We start from the raw sequence: 14,828 nt of genomic DNA, 5'->3' as shown, positions 1-14,828 counted from the left end.
CTACACACACACACACATAGTCTCCCTCTCCCTCTCTCTCCCTCTCTCTCTCTTCTCTCTTGTTGCTCAACAGCGTTTATCACTCATGCTTATGGTCTTGTTTTTGTGGTGATATATCACACTTGACACTCATTCATTCAGTTTTAGAGTTTAGTGTTTTTGGGCTCGTTACCAGAGGAGCCCCTTCTCCCTCTCTCTCTCTCTTGCTCCACTGTGTGTGACCAGCTTGGTGCTGTCTTCCACTTTGAATTTCATCACAAAACGCGGCTCAGTTGAGCCACTCAGCTATCTGGCACTGTCGCTGGCATAGTTAATGTAGCCGCAACTATTGTCAGCACTTGATACACCCTGTGCTAAGCCCTCGCAGCCCCAGCCCAACCCAGCCCAACCCTAGCCACCCACCCATTTATCCGTCTGCTGCGAGACCTTGTGAGCTCTGTGATATTATGGCTTGACGGATGCTGCTTCGTAGTCGTCAGTGCGCCCATGCACAGGCTTCTCACTCGTCAAGCTCCTGCTCAATATACATATACCCTGTAGTTATTAGAAGTGCTTAACAGGGCATGTCATAGCTTGGGGCTGCACAAAATCGTTGATTTAAATAAAGGAAGAATATTTAATATAATGTTAACTATAAAATATAAAAATAAATAACAATTAATAAATAGAAACAATTAAATTCAAATATAAGGTAATAAAAATCTAATATATCATAGAAAATATTTAAATTTTTCTTATTTTATATTTATTATTCTTTCCTTATAAATTATCGATATGTCTTGATAAATCGATATATTCATATCGATTTCACAGCTCCTTACTCTATATTTTATGCAGGGTATCTGCTAATCTATCAGCACACCCCGAACTCTATTTCTCTCTGTTGTTGTTGCGCCCTCTAGTTGACTGTCTGTTAATTTGCTCTCAGCTGAGGGGCGGGAGAAGGAGGTGTTCATTCATTTGCCTGCATTTTCAGCACTGTTTTTGCTGTATTTGTCCCACTGTTTGTTGCTGTTGCTGTTGTTGTTGTTGTTCGGTTTGTTGTTTGTTTTTCAATTGCTCCACAAATGTTTATGCAGATGAATTGTATTTTGAGTTGTGTTTTTGTCTGGCTGTGGCTATGGCTATGGCTCAATATGCCAGCGAGACAGACAGGGAGACCGAGAGAGAAAGAAAGAGAGACACAGAGAGGGAGAGATAGAGTGAGTGTGTGTGGGTGTGGGGGCATGAGGCATGTATAAGTAGTGCAGCAACGAGGTCCTTTTTTGCCGTTTGATGAATGCGTTGCAAATGTTTGCTAAGCTTTTCATAATGTGACTCTAAGTTGTGGCCAAAACAATACGAATTGAAATTCTCGTCTGCTCATCGATCCAGCTGTGAGGGCAAACTTTTAGAAGTAAGTGTTGAGAGCCCGAAAGTGTGTAAAATGAGTGAGACCCAAATGTTTAAGGATTGATTAGCAGATGGGATGATTAATGGAAATTATTAATATACACATATATGATTAATTTGTGATATATATATAGATATTTACATATGTATATGATATATATGATTGATACTGCTAATCTGCTATGAATTGAAACCCAACTTAAAGCACCTTTGGGCATATGAGTCACCTTGGCTTATAAAAACATCAGCTCTGTGTTAGCTTCTGAATATATTCTAGTCGAACATGTCCTAATGATCTTCATCTTGATGATTTCTTCTATTAAAGAAGTTAAAAAAAAAATAAAATAAAATATAATAAAAAATAAAATAAAAATATCACAAAATTTTAGTTATTTTAGTTATCAGAAACTTTCTTTCGCTTTAGTATTTATGCTCAAAAACAGTCTCCCCTATGACTTCTAGTATTTTTTTCTTTTTCTTAGACATTTCAGAATCTTGTTGAGCTTTTAGAACTTTCGAATCCAATTACTAAATTACTAAATTATAAAAAAATTAAATCTGCTTTAAATAATTTCACTTTACAGCTTTAAAGTTCATTATCTAGCATTATCTCTCTCTTTCCCGCTCCCCCTCCTCATTCCCTTTCCCTTACTTCATCTTACAGTAAATGAATTTGTTAGTTAAACGAAAACAACCCGCGGCACGAAAAATGTTTGTAGCCAAAAAATACTGACAGACGCTTTAACCACAACTCATAAACATTTCCACAATTTGTTTGTTTTTGGCAATTGTTGTTGCTGTTGTTGTTGTAGCTGTTGTTGTTGCTGACTCGAATATAGATTTTATTTCAACTTTTTCGGTTTGTGCAATTGTAATTTAGCCCCTTTAATCGTTCGATTGGAGCGAGACGGAAGACTCTTGCTGCCTGCTCGCAAATGCCATTCAAATATGAAGTTGTTGCTGTTGCTGTGCCACAATGTTGCTGCTGCAATGGGTGGCATCTAAATTTAACAACAGCAACAACAACAACAACAACAACAACAGCAGCAGCAAAAATTACTCGCAAAACAAATGTTTTTGACGCATTTTTCGCTTACAGTGAGGGGCGAATGCCAGTAGGCGGTTGGGGGAGGCGTGGCTGGCGCCAAGCATGTGCAGTTTTTATGACGCTGCAGCGCCGCGACGGCGTCCACATCGACATCAGCGTCTGATGCGTCCATCACCGCAAAGGTGTCAGAAAATTGCATGCTGCAAAAATTTGCAGCCATTTGACAGACGAAACGGAATGGAAAACATACAGACAGACAGACATATGGAAGGGAATGGAATGGCACTGGAATGGGTGTGGGGGCGGAGGGGAGTTGGGCGTGTGATAAAATCGTGTGTCAATTCGATTTTTGACGTTAACCGCCGCCTAAACAACACCAACAACAACAACAACAGGAGCAACAGCAACAACTTTTTTTTATTACCTAGAAATGGAATTGGAATTGGAATTGGGTGGTGTTGCTGCCACGGTTTGTTGCAATAGCAACGGACGCGCTACATGACATCTGTGGCAGTGAATTGGCAGCTGCAGCAGCAGCAGCAGCAGCAACCTGCAACAGCCGAAGACTCGTTGAGGCGACGATGTGGGCGAGCAGAAGTAAATGTTAACCGGTTCGCTTGGTCATCAGCACGGGATGACAGCCCTGAGCGACAACCCTGCCAGATGCGAAGGCAGCTAGCGGTAAGTGTGAAGACAAAGTGACAAGCGATTCAATTAGATACACTGCGCAAAAATTAGAGCAATGTAGCTCATTTAATATTTACTAAAATAAATTACAATTTCCTTTTAGAAAATATAAAAAAATAAATAAACAAAGGTAAATTAAATAAACGGCTTGGACCAGCGGAATGTGTGTTCCATTTCCTTGTTGTTCCAAGTCTGTTGTTATATTGTTTAATTTTTCGATTTACATTAAAAGTGAAAGGAGTAAACTAAATATGTTTCCAACTCAATTTTCTCCCTCGAGTTTAGATGCATTATTATTTCTTTTTTTTTATAACTAAAATTTTAAGTTTCATTTACTAATCACCAAAAGTACTTAAAGACTCTTATTTTTTATTCATATTTATTGTAACGAAACTGTGGAATGAAACAAGAGTTGCATCTATTATGTTAATCAATACCTAAATAATTCTCATTGAAAACTCAGTCAAGCTTCATAGATATTATACTTCTTGACCAATCCACAGATACCCCATGGTCTGGTTTGCTCTCCCTGGAATTAAAAAAAAATATATTTGTTGCATTGTGCGAATGAAATCGAGTTACAATGTTTGCTACGCTTCGGGCGGGATGTGGGGTAGGCATGGTAACATACCGTTATGTCACATTTCTAGCCCACAAATAAAACCAAAACAAAAAAGCAGCAACAAAACAAAAGAAAAAAACAAAACAAAAAAAAACACAAATAGCGAATCCAACTTTTGACGTGTGACAGCGGTTGGCGTTGCATTTTGGCCGCAATTGTCAGGTGCCGCGATATTCGAGGACCTGTCAATCCGATTTCAGATATTTGAACGCATAATGCCACAGACAAGGGGGGCCATAACTCTGATGCATTTCTGCTTCTTCTATGAATGCAACAACTTTAACAAAAAGAGCTGAAATTCCAGTGAGGAGTTTATATGGGAAAAAATGCAGTTTAATTGAGTGAACTCTTGTGCCTGGAGTCGGATTCCAGAGAACACTCAAACTTAATGATCCTAAAAGCCAACATAACCTCACAAAAACTAAAAGAAAACTTAAAGTGCAACGCTGCGTATGCTCAATATATAAGCAAACGCTGCCCAATACAGTTAGCGTTGCCTGGAAAGCCAATAGTTATGAACAGTTAACTGGAAAAGCGCACAAAGAACTTTTAGCGCCTTAGAAACGCTGAACAAGAAACGCAAACTCATAAAGATGCGTAATGGCTGGCTGCGCACAAATATCGGAAAATAATTATAGACAGGCGTATAAGATGAAAAAGCAGTGCGTAAATACGCTGGAATGATCGGAATGGAAACAAGAATTGCAGTGGCCACCAAATATTTAACATAAATCGCAAGTCAAGTTAAATTTCCTAACGAAAAGAAAAGATTACTTGGTAAATTAACACGTGCTGGCTATCCCGTGCCCATTCCACTGTTCCGATGCGGTCGCAGCGCAGCGCATTCAACAATTGGGCTGCTGCCGCAGCGCACAGTAGTTGGGAGGGAGAGCTGCGTCTGGAGAGTCTGGATAAACGGCTTGATTTTGTACTCAGTGTAAAAAAAAAAAAACAAACGAACAGCAATGAAAAGGAATTAAGAGCTGGCCACACGCAACTCTTCAAATATGTGTTTTGATGCAGCGCAGCAGCAGCGTTTGTTTCCTCTGCTTTGCGCGCTGCGTCGCTTCATTTTCAATTTCAATAAATAACCTTGATTTAAGCGACGACGACGTCGACTGCAGCAGAGACGCCAACGCAACACCCACCCCCACAGTCGTTTGACCAGCTGCAATACAAATACAAATGCAAAGAGCGCGCGAGAGAGAGCCAGAGCGAGTGAGAGGGAGAGAGAGAATGAATGGAAGAGAGTGAGATGGAGAGAGAGAGCGCGCTACGGCAGGACAGACCGGCCCCCACACACAAACACCTGTCACACTGCACATTGTCGCACTGAACAGTGCTGCTGGCTCTCCCACTCTCTCACGCTCTTCGTGGGGCTCTCTCAGCTTGCGCTCTCTCACGGCCATTGCAGTTGCTGTTCCGCCAGCCATTCGTTTCAATTTCAATTCAAGCGTTTCACTCCAAGCTTTCTCCTCATTCCAAGCCAAAGTAGTTAAGCGACGGCTATAAATCAAAACAAAACTGCAGCCGCTGCCAGCTGGCGACGACGCCGCATGCGCAGACCGCACTCAGTCAGTAGCAGTAGCAGCAGCAGCCAGCAGCCAGCAGCAGCGAGCAGCAGCAAAGGCAGTCGTCAGCGGCGGCAGCAGTAACATCGCTCTCTGAGCACGTTACGCTCTCTTTCTGTCTGCTGCCGGCATATATCAATTTAATGGGGAAAACGTCGTCGGCTCTCTCTCGCTTGTGCTTGTGCACGCCACAATTCATTTTGATAGCCTTCGCGCGCGTGTTTCTTTCGCTCTCGCTGCGACGTCGCCAGTGCTGCTGCGGCGCTGCTATTGCCGTTGCTGTCAGCTCTCAACGTTGTCAGTGTCAAAAAGATGTTTTAGTCGACAACGGCAGCGCTGAACGAAATCATGTCGCATATTTTCATTGTTGAATTTTTCGCTAGAAATTCAACAGTGACAACCGCAGCAGCAGCAGCAACAGCAGCAGAAGCAGTAGCTATAGCAGCAGCGCAGTAAGCGCAGTAACGTTAATGTCAAATGCAGCGGCGTCGCTGCCGACAGCGGTTACAAATACAATTGCAGTGCGTGCGCGTGTCAATCAGTCGACGTTAATAAGTCGCCTGGCCCGGTTAACGGTAAACCTCACAGCCGTTAAACAGTTAAACCGATTCACAATTTTGTGAGAGTCGCGCGCGTTTTTCTAGTCGCCCAAATAAAAAATTTAAACAAAAACAAAAATACGCCGCAGCAGCGGAAGAGTAAGCAGCAACAGCAATAACAGCAGCAACAACAACACCAACAACATCAGCAGCGGCAAAGAATAATAATAAATTCTGTGGCAAGCGTCAGTAAATCATTAAATTAATAGCCCCACACACACGCTAACGCACACGCACACACATACGCAACGGCACAGCTGTTGAGCGTATTAGTGTGTGTGCTGTTGGCATTTGCCAGCAGAAGGAAGCAGAAGTATTGGCTGAGGAAGAGGAAGAGAGAAAGCGCTGCCTTCTGCCAGTGCCTTGGAAATTGGCGGCAGTTGACCGCAGCGACGAAGGCGACGTCGCATGCATCACACACACACACACACACACAAACTTACGCACACACACTCGCACGCATTGAGTAAGCGAGAGTTCGTCATCATCAGGCAAAAAGGAGGCGGGGAGGCGCCGCGTTCCGTCCCGTTGGCCCATTGTGACATTTGATTTATTTGACGTGTGTGTTTTTGATAGAAGCTCAACACGAAACTGACACGTTCACACACACACACACACATACACACGCATAGTCGGGCGCGTACACAGGCAAACATACATACATACGTATTAAGAGCAGCAGACGCAGCGTCGACGGCGCCGCTCTCAAGAATTTCGAACGTGAAACGAAAATAAAATGAAATACATTTAATTTCTGTGTCTGTGCTTGTATTTGTATTCGAACTCGTGTATTTGGTTTAGTTAAGTGCGTTCGCGTTCGCCTCACACTGTGCCCAACAACAACAACAACAACAGCAGCAACAACAATTCGCCAATCGATGTGCGAAATTAATAACGGTATTTAGCAGCAGAGACAAGCCAAATATACGAAAGAAAAGCAACAACAAAAACTATCGACAAAATGATGCTACACGAGGCTGTGATGCTGGAGATCTATCGCCAGGCGCTGAGTGCAAGGTGAATATTGTGCATATTTGTAAACCGTTATGCAGTGCTGGAAAGTGCTAGAATATGAATTGAGAAATAGAATTAAAGTTTTGATTTCTAAGTGAATATCCTAGAGGTGAGGAAAGAGTTATACAGCGAGATATTAGATGAGATTTATAAGAGACATGTGGAAAACAGATTATAAGCTATTTAATTTGTTTGTGTAAAAATAGTTGGGAATGCTGAATATAAATTATCATTGTTAATAAAATTTTTGTTCTTTAGCTTCTCTATATTTTTACAAGTTTCTTTATTGTATTGTGTTCTATAAAGTTGGCTTATAAATATTATCTTACATATTCCGTAATTCTGAAAATATGAAATTTGGAATGAACATAGTATATGTGTGTATATGTGTATCTATAAAAATACTTATATATATATTGACATTTTTATACATACATATATACTTGACACACTTTTCTTATCAGTTCCTTAAGGAATTTTCCTTATCTATGTTTCCGGCAAGTTCATCAAAGTTTTGACAAAATATGTCGAGTGTGAAACGAATTAAAAAAATTTAAAATAAATGGAGTAGCATACATATAAGCAATAAATTAAATTATTTATATACACATGTGTATATATTTGCTATATCTGAATTTAATATATAGTATGTGTTTTAGTATATATGTAGCTATAGTTGTTAATCTATATAGAACGTTTATATAATATTTATATAATTTAATAAAATATTTATATATTTAAAAATATGTGTTAATTTTTGGTTATTATAAATTATAAATATTTTTTTTAATTATATTATTTTTTTTTATTTTTTATTTATTTATTTATTTTTTTTTAATTATAATATATTATTAATTATAATATACCATAATTATCTAAAATATTTGTATTATTATTGTTTAAGATTATCATTGCTACTTTAGATTTTCTTGATAAATATTACTTTTTTATTTACTTTCACCACTACAAATTATTGTAAAATTATTTGTTATCAAATTTATGAGAATCTAAATTTACCCTTAACTATTTTAACGAAACGCAAAATCAAAGCAATAACTTATTTTGCTGCGATTAAAAAAATTAACCTATTCATTAATTTAATATAGATGTATATATATATGTATTTATTTTTTAATTAATTTTTTTTTTTTTTTTTTTTTTCATTATTTTATATATTACTAAACAGATTTTCTATATAAATTGCAATAATTAAAAATAGTAATATATTATTATACTATATTAATACTTTATTACACTTATTATTAATATTAAATTGAAAATATAAAAAATCATCAAATTTTGTTAAGTAGCTAAAATCTAGATAAATATTTCAAGTATTGCTGGGTTGCCGTATATGTATGTATGTATAATATAATACTTATATACTTACATGCGCATAGCTACTAGAGTACATAAATGCATAACGGCTATAATCTTAAGAGCATTATTCATATTCATTTTCAATGATTATTTCCATCTGGAACTGAGCTCTAGTTAGACATTCGAAGTTTAATTTTCGCGTCGCTCTGTGTGAGTGCTCACTGTAACTATCTCATGGTCTCTCTCCATTGCCCAAACTAAATTATCGAAATCTTGCAGTGAGCTGGCGAGTCCGCGTTGCCAGTCGCGGGAATCGAACGCCTCCGCCGCAGCCGGCGACGCCCGCTGTCCGTCGAACGAGTCGCACTGCTCGGCCAACGACTGCTTGACGCCGGCGCCGACGCCCACGCCCACAGCCGCCTCGCCCGTGGGCCTGCCGCTGGCCGCGACGCTGGCGCCCTCGGCGGCTGCTGCGCTGCTGCCGCCGCAGTCGGCCGCGATGGCTGCGTACCTGGCGGCGGCGCAACAGAATCACCTGCTGCTGACCAATCCACTGGCAGCGGCCGCTTCGCTGGTGCAGCAGGCCACGCAGCAGGCCTCCTCGCCGCAGGATCACAGGCAGGAGGAGGAGGCGCCCGCTCTGGACTTCAGCCGGAAGCGCACGCCCAGCGACAGCGAAGCCGCCGCCAGCGATGAGGAGCCGGAGCCGGAGCAGGAGCAGGCTGAGCAGGATCAGGAAACGGCGCCTCTGGATCTCTCGGTAAGCACGCGCAAGCGCCAGACGCCCGGACTGGAGCAGGAGTCGCCTGCGCGCAAGCTGCCGCGCAGCACAGACTACAAATCTCCCTTGCCCCCGGGCAGCTGGGTGCCGCCCATAAATCCCTACCTGGCTGCTGTGGCGGCCAAGTCGGGCCTGGGCGGCAAGATGGCGCCCAGCGAGGCGAGCAAGGCGCTGGAGAAGATGAGCGAGATGAGCCGCCTGGAGACGCCGCCGCCCAGCAGCAGGACAGCAGCTGGAGCAGGACCGGCAGGAGGCGGGGCAGGAGCAGGAGCAGCAGCAAGTGCAGCAAGTGGAGGAGGAGGACGCCACAGCGCCTGGCAATCGCACTGGCTAAACAAAGGCGCCGATGCGGCCAAGGATGTCTTCAAGTGCGTCTGGTGCAAGCAGAGCTTCGCCACGCTGGCGCTGCTCACCACCCACATGAAGGAGACGCAGCACTGCGGCGTCCAGGTGCCGTCGCCCTCGGCGCTCGGCGGGCAAGGGACGGCGACGCGCTCGGCCAATGCGACGTCCACGAGCAACTCGAACTGCTCGAGCAGCAGCAGCTCCAACTCGTCCAGTTCGTCCAAGTCGGAGCTGAACATGCTCATCAAGGAGACGATGCCGCTGCCCCGGAAGCTGGTGCGCGGCCAGGACGTCTGGCTGGGCAAGGGCGCCGAGCAGACGCGCCAGATCCTCAAGTGCATGTGGTGCGGGCAGAGCTTCCGCTCGCTGGCCGAGATGACCAGCCACATGCAGGAGACGCAGCACTACACCAACATCATATCCCAGGAGCAGATCATCTCGTGGAAGTCCGGCGACGAGCGGCCCTCCAATGGCGGCCAGGGCGGCGCCTCCGCCTCGGCCTCTGCGTCCGCCTCCAGCGGTGCCACGCCCACGGCGCCCAGTGTCAGCGCCGTGCTGACGTGCAAGGTGTGCGACCAGGCGTTCGCCACGCTCAAGGAGCTGAGCACGCACATGGCCCAGCTGTCGCACTACAAGGATGCGGGCTCCAGCTGCTCCTCGTCGGTGTCGCCGCCAGCGCCGCCCAGCGCCGCAGCCGGCGCAGCGGGACTCGGGGCGAAGCGCGGCCGGCAGACGCGCAACGAGAAGCGCAAGAAGTCGCTGCCCGTGCGCAAGCTGCTCGAGCTGGAGCGCTCCGGCAGCGGCTCCGGCCTGGACTCGGCCCTGAAGCCGCTGCGCGACTTCGCCGCCGCCACGAAGATCACGTGCGAGAAGTGTGGCAGCAAGATCGAGACGGCTCTGTTCGTGGAGCACATCCGCAAGTGCCTCGGCGACAGCATTCCCATACCGCCCAGGCGCGCGCCCACCCAGGATCAGCAGCAGCAGCAGCGCCTCTCCAGCCCCAGCATGTCGCTGCACGCGGAGAAGCCGGGCGGCAGCAGCAGCTCCGGGGCGCCCTCCGTGCTGAACGCCCTGGAGCAGCTCATCGAGAAGAGCTTCGAGTCGCGCGTGGGCCGCCTGGCGCCCGGCTACCCGGAGACCGGCACGCCCCTGGGCGCCAGCATCCTGAAGCGCCTGGGCATCGACGACAGCAGCGACTACACGAAGCCCCTGATGGACGCGCAGGCCATGCAGATGCAGCTGCTGAGGTCCTCCTACCCGGCCCGGGACCGCAGCGCCAGCGAGTCGAGCTCGGCCAGCCGCGTCGAGTCCGCCTACACGCCGGACCGGCAGCAGGCCACGCCCCGCCGCACGCCCGACACGCCGGCCTCGACGGCCATGGCGACGCCCTCGCTGCCCCCACCGGCGGCGTCCAGCTGCAGCAGCTCCAGCACCACCACCATCATCAAGTCGGAGCCCCTCGAGCCGGAGTCTGGTGCCGGTGCCGGTGCCGCTGAGCTTGAGCCTAGCAGCAGGCACCTGATCAACGTGAAGAAGGAATTCAGCATGGATCATGCCACTGGCAATCCCCGGGAGAGTCCAGGCGCGAGCAGCGAGCGCTCCAACACCACGCCTCCTGCTGCGCCCGGCCAGAGCTCCGCCATGTCGGAGAGCGGCAGCCTGTTGGCCCTCAACTCCATGTTCGATCAGCTGAGCAGCGCCGAGGCGAACAATAACAACACAGGTGAGTGGGGCAGGAATCACGGTGCGCTGCTTAGGGGGAAGGGAAGGTAATCCTTAAGAATTTCCAATAACTCCTTGAAATGGAAAAATTAAATATTTGAAATTAAAGCGAATGCAGATATATATATCCTATATCCTATATATAGCTCCTTATAGTTCTAAGTCTTACAATTAAAGACTTTTCTTACGAATGGGAGGGAATAACGGTTCCATATGATGTAAACTGCAAATAAAATAATAATAATTTCACCTGTTTAAGATTACCCACATATCGGAATATAAATACTCCGATTTATTTCGGAGTTTGATATCAAATTAAAACTAGTTCAAAGTAAAGCTAAATACTTCGATCCATTTCAATTTATTCCCATAAATTTCGTCCATTTTCTGCTTTAAAAACCAATCTCCTATTTTCTTATTGGTTTCCAATTAGATGATTTGGAATACGACAAATTTCTATGGGATCTCTCAATTTAAAACAATCTTGCTTTTTTCATTTATTTATTTATGTCTTCCCTCATTTTTCAGGACATTGCTTCAACAACAACAACAACAATAGCAACAACAACAATAACAACGGCAAAAAGCCAAAGGCTCATCCCTTGGCCGCGCTGCAGAAGCTATGCGAGACAACGGATCCGCCGGCCTCCAATACGCGCAGCTCCTCCGCGTCCGGCTCCGCTTCGGGGGCGGGGCTGGGCAACGGCAGCGACTTGGTCGCCTTCAGCTGGGCCTGCAACGAGGCGGTGCTCAGTGCGGGCGCCGGAGTGGACTCGATCATCAAGTGCTCGTTCTGTGATACGCCGTTCGGGTCGAAGGGCGCCTATCGGCATCACCTGTCCAAGGTGCACTTCGTGAAGGACGCGGGCGAGGAGACGCCGCCGCTGAAGTCGCCCGCGGCTGCGCAGTCGCCGAAGTCGCTGCCTCTGGCATCGCCCAAGCGGTCGGCGTCGCGCAGTCCGGCAACGCCGGCCCAGCAACTGCCGCAATCGTCACCGTCGCCCTACGACGAGAGTCCGCAGTCCAAGTTCCTCAAGTACACGGAGCTGGCCAAGCAGCTGTCCTCGAAGAACGCCTAAACAGATTCTCACTCTGCCTCACAATTCAATATAAATAGCAGTTGTGTTGCGTGGTGTAAGAAGCGCTTAAACTCTTTTCGATAAACGGTGCATTGATTTCTGATTTCTGATCAAAGAGAGCGCAGTGTGGCTGCAGACGTGCTCTCTTCGTGTATCTCTCGCTCCCCCTCTGTCGCTGCTTCGTTCGCTCTCTGCAGCCACATTTCCCCTACTTTGCTGAATTGGCGGTAAACATTTCCCCAAGTTGCCTTTACCCCATGCTAGCTGTCTGGGGTAGGCTGCATGTGTGTGTTTGTGTGCGTGACGTCACAGCGCTGACGTCTTGTGCTTCGTTTTTATCGTTTGCCAATTCGCACAGCATGCCATCGCATTCGCACGCGCGAGAGGCGGCTGAAATTCAATTACCACCACTTTGACGAACTGCTGTCCATCAAAGAGCACTCACACACACACTCACACAAGCGCACACACACAAGCAGAAACAGAGACACTCAGATTAACAGTGCAGTGCAATTGCAGGCGTGCTAAAGAGTGAGACGGCTGTAGTGTGCGCAGCTGTTTGACGAAAGGCGACGACAACAGTTCGTCAAAATGAAAAAGAAAAACAAACACACACAAAAACAAAATACAAAGCAAACACAAGCTGACCCATGCGATTGGATGGTGCCGCACAGCACTAAAACAACAATAGCAACACTCAAATGGGTGGGGGTACAATTGAGTGCAAACGAAACAGGTCCGAGCGCAAAATTGAGCGCAGACAGACAGGGAGAGAGCGAGAGAGTGAGTGGGCGAGCGAGATTTATTGAGTGAATTGTACAATTTAGGCTCAATGAAAATGCAAAAAACAAAAATTCCTCTGCAAAAAGCGTGCCAAAAAGAATTGTGGAAAACAACAGTAAATTAAAAATAAATTAATAAAATTAAGTAAATACAAAAATGCAACGCAGTATACGTAAAAAACAAAACAATTTTGAAAAACCAAAAAATGTATTTAAAAAAATAAGATTAAATTAAAAAACTCAATTTTTAAACATAATTTTGTTCCTTTGCAAACGAAAATCGATGTATACCAAGCCAAGAGGCAATAATTATGTAGGTTTATGTAAATATTAGCAATTTAGCGATTTTCTTCCAGATAAATTAGATATTTAGAGATATACATAGATATATTAATAAATATATATGAATATGTTTAATTAACAACAATTAAAGTCAAATCAAAATGTAATCACAGCAACCCATGTATACGCATAAATTATACAAATCAATATATAACTATTTGAAATTATATACACATATAAATACAATTAAATATATATATATGAAAGTTTACAAACTTAAAATCTCAACTATATATATTTAACCTAAGTTAAAGCCTAAGACTTCCAAAAAACTAAATCTAATACTTAAAAACAAACGTCAAAAAATGTTAAACATTTCATCAGCCATCAAAATGTAGAAGAAGAAGAAGAAGCACATCATCAGCAATAATTTAATTTATAAATATTATATATATAGATATATATATATATACGACTTATCTTTGAGTTTTTGTGATATTATTTTTAAAACTTGATCAAGAAAATCTCCTTTTGCTTCCCTTTTCGCCTAGCTCCTAAGTAAGTTAAACAAAATGCAATAAAATGAAAAAGGAACTAAAAACAAAAAACGCAAATCCCAATCAGAGTCTAGTTTTTGTCCAATCAGACACGCACTTCTCAATTTCCAAATTGAAGTCTTTTGATTAAGAGTGAAAGAGAGAGGGAGAGAAAGAAACAGAGCGAGAGCGAACAGCTTGATACACAAAATGAATTCAATAAACAGAAACGAAAAATAAAGACAAAATAAAAATTAAAATATGTTTGAAATCGAGAATAAAAAATCATAAACTCAATTTTATTTTAGATCTTAATGGAATTTACAAATATATCAAGGTATTATTTATGAAAATATATTATAAACTTGATTTATTTTTATGAATATTATTGATTCGAATTGAAAGCAAATCAAATAATAGATTGAGCAACAGTTTCATATGGAATGAAACGGAATTGAAATGATCTATGAAACAGCCGAAATGGAAGAGAGGAATCTTCGGGATAAACTTTTACATTTAGAGTAGGGGACAGTTTTTGATGTATTCCAGCTTGGATACGGGATGAAACAAATGGAATAGGAATACATAAGCTCTTGAGAAGTATCCAATGCGGAACAGGTGGAATTGCATCGATTTGCTATGAAGGAATGAATGCTGAATCAACTGAAATGAACTCTCGATAGCAGAAAAATGTTCCATTCCATACGTTCCATTCGCAAAGAAATCAATTGAATCGAGTAATTCTTTTAATTATCAGAAATAACTGAGCAATAGTTTATTTATTTATTATATATTTATTCCAATATAGTATATATAAATATGCCAAAATAATTGAATGGTTTATTTATTTATTGCATTTTTTCCAATAAGTCCGTTATACAGGATTAACTAGTCTATCTCTCGCATATGCCCCAATAGCCAGTTATCGATGCCAAATGGGATAATTCACTGCCAAAGTACTTGGGCCCCATGCTCCTCCAGTCCAGTGCCAAGGGAGTGGGTGGAGCGTCGACTGCCCCCTGACCAAATCCCAGTTAATTGTGGATCT

The 14,828-nt window shown here is 43.8% G+C and overlaps 1 protein-coding gene across 1 annotated transcript; it reads left to right on the top strand.

The window, feature by feature from the left end:
* Positions 1-5,566: 5,566 nt before the first annotated feature.
* tio (zinc finger domain-containing protein tiptop) lies at positions 5,567-14,626 on the top strand. The gene is made up of 3 exons (XM_018004832.2): positions 5,567-6,936; positions 8,533-11,102; positions 11,630-14,626. The coding sequence occupies exons 1-3, from the start codon at positions 6,881-6,883 to the stop codon at positions 12,178-12,180; spliced, it is 3,177 nt and encodes a 1,058-aa protein (XP_017860321.1). The 5' UTR covers positions 5,567-6,880; the 3' UTR covers positions 12,181-14,626.
* Positions 14,627-14,828: the final 202 nt, after the last annotated feature.

This window comes from Drosophila arizonae, chromosome 3 (genome assembly GCF_054131065.1).
Source record: "Drosophila arizonae isolate 15081-1271.41 chromosome 3, UAZ_ARI_1.0, whole genome shotgun sequence".
Taxonomy (NCBI): domain Eukaryota; kingdom Metazoa; phylum Arthropoda; class Insecta; order Diptera; family Drosophilidae; genus Drosophila; species Drosophila arizonae.
Note: the sequence above shows the minus strand (reverse complement) of the source record. Positions and strands in the feature narration are given on the sequence as shown.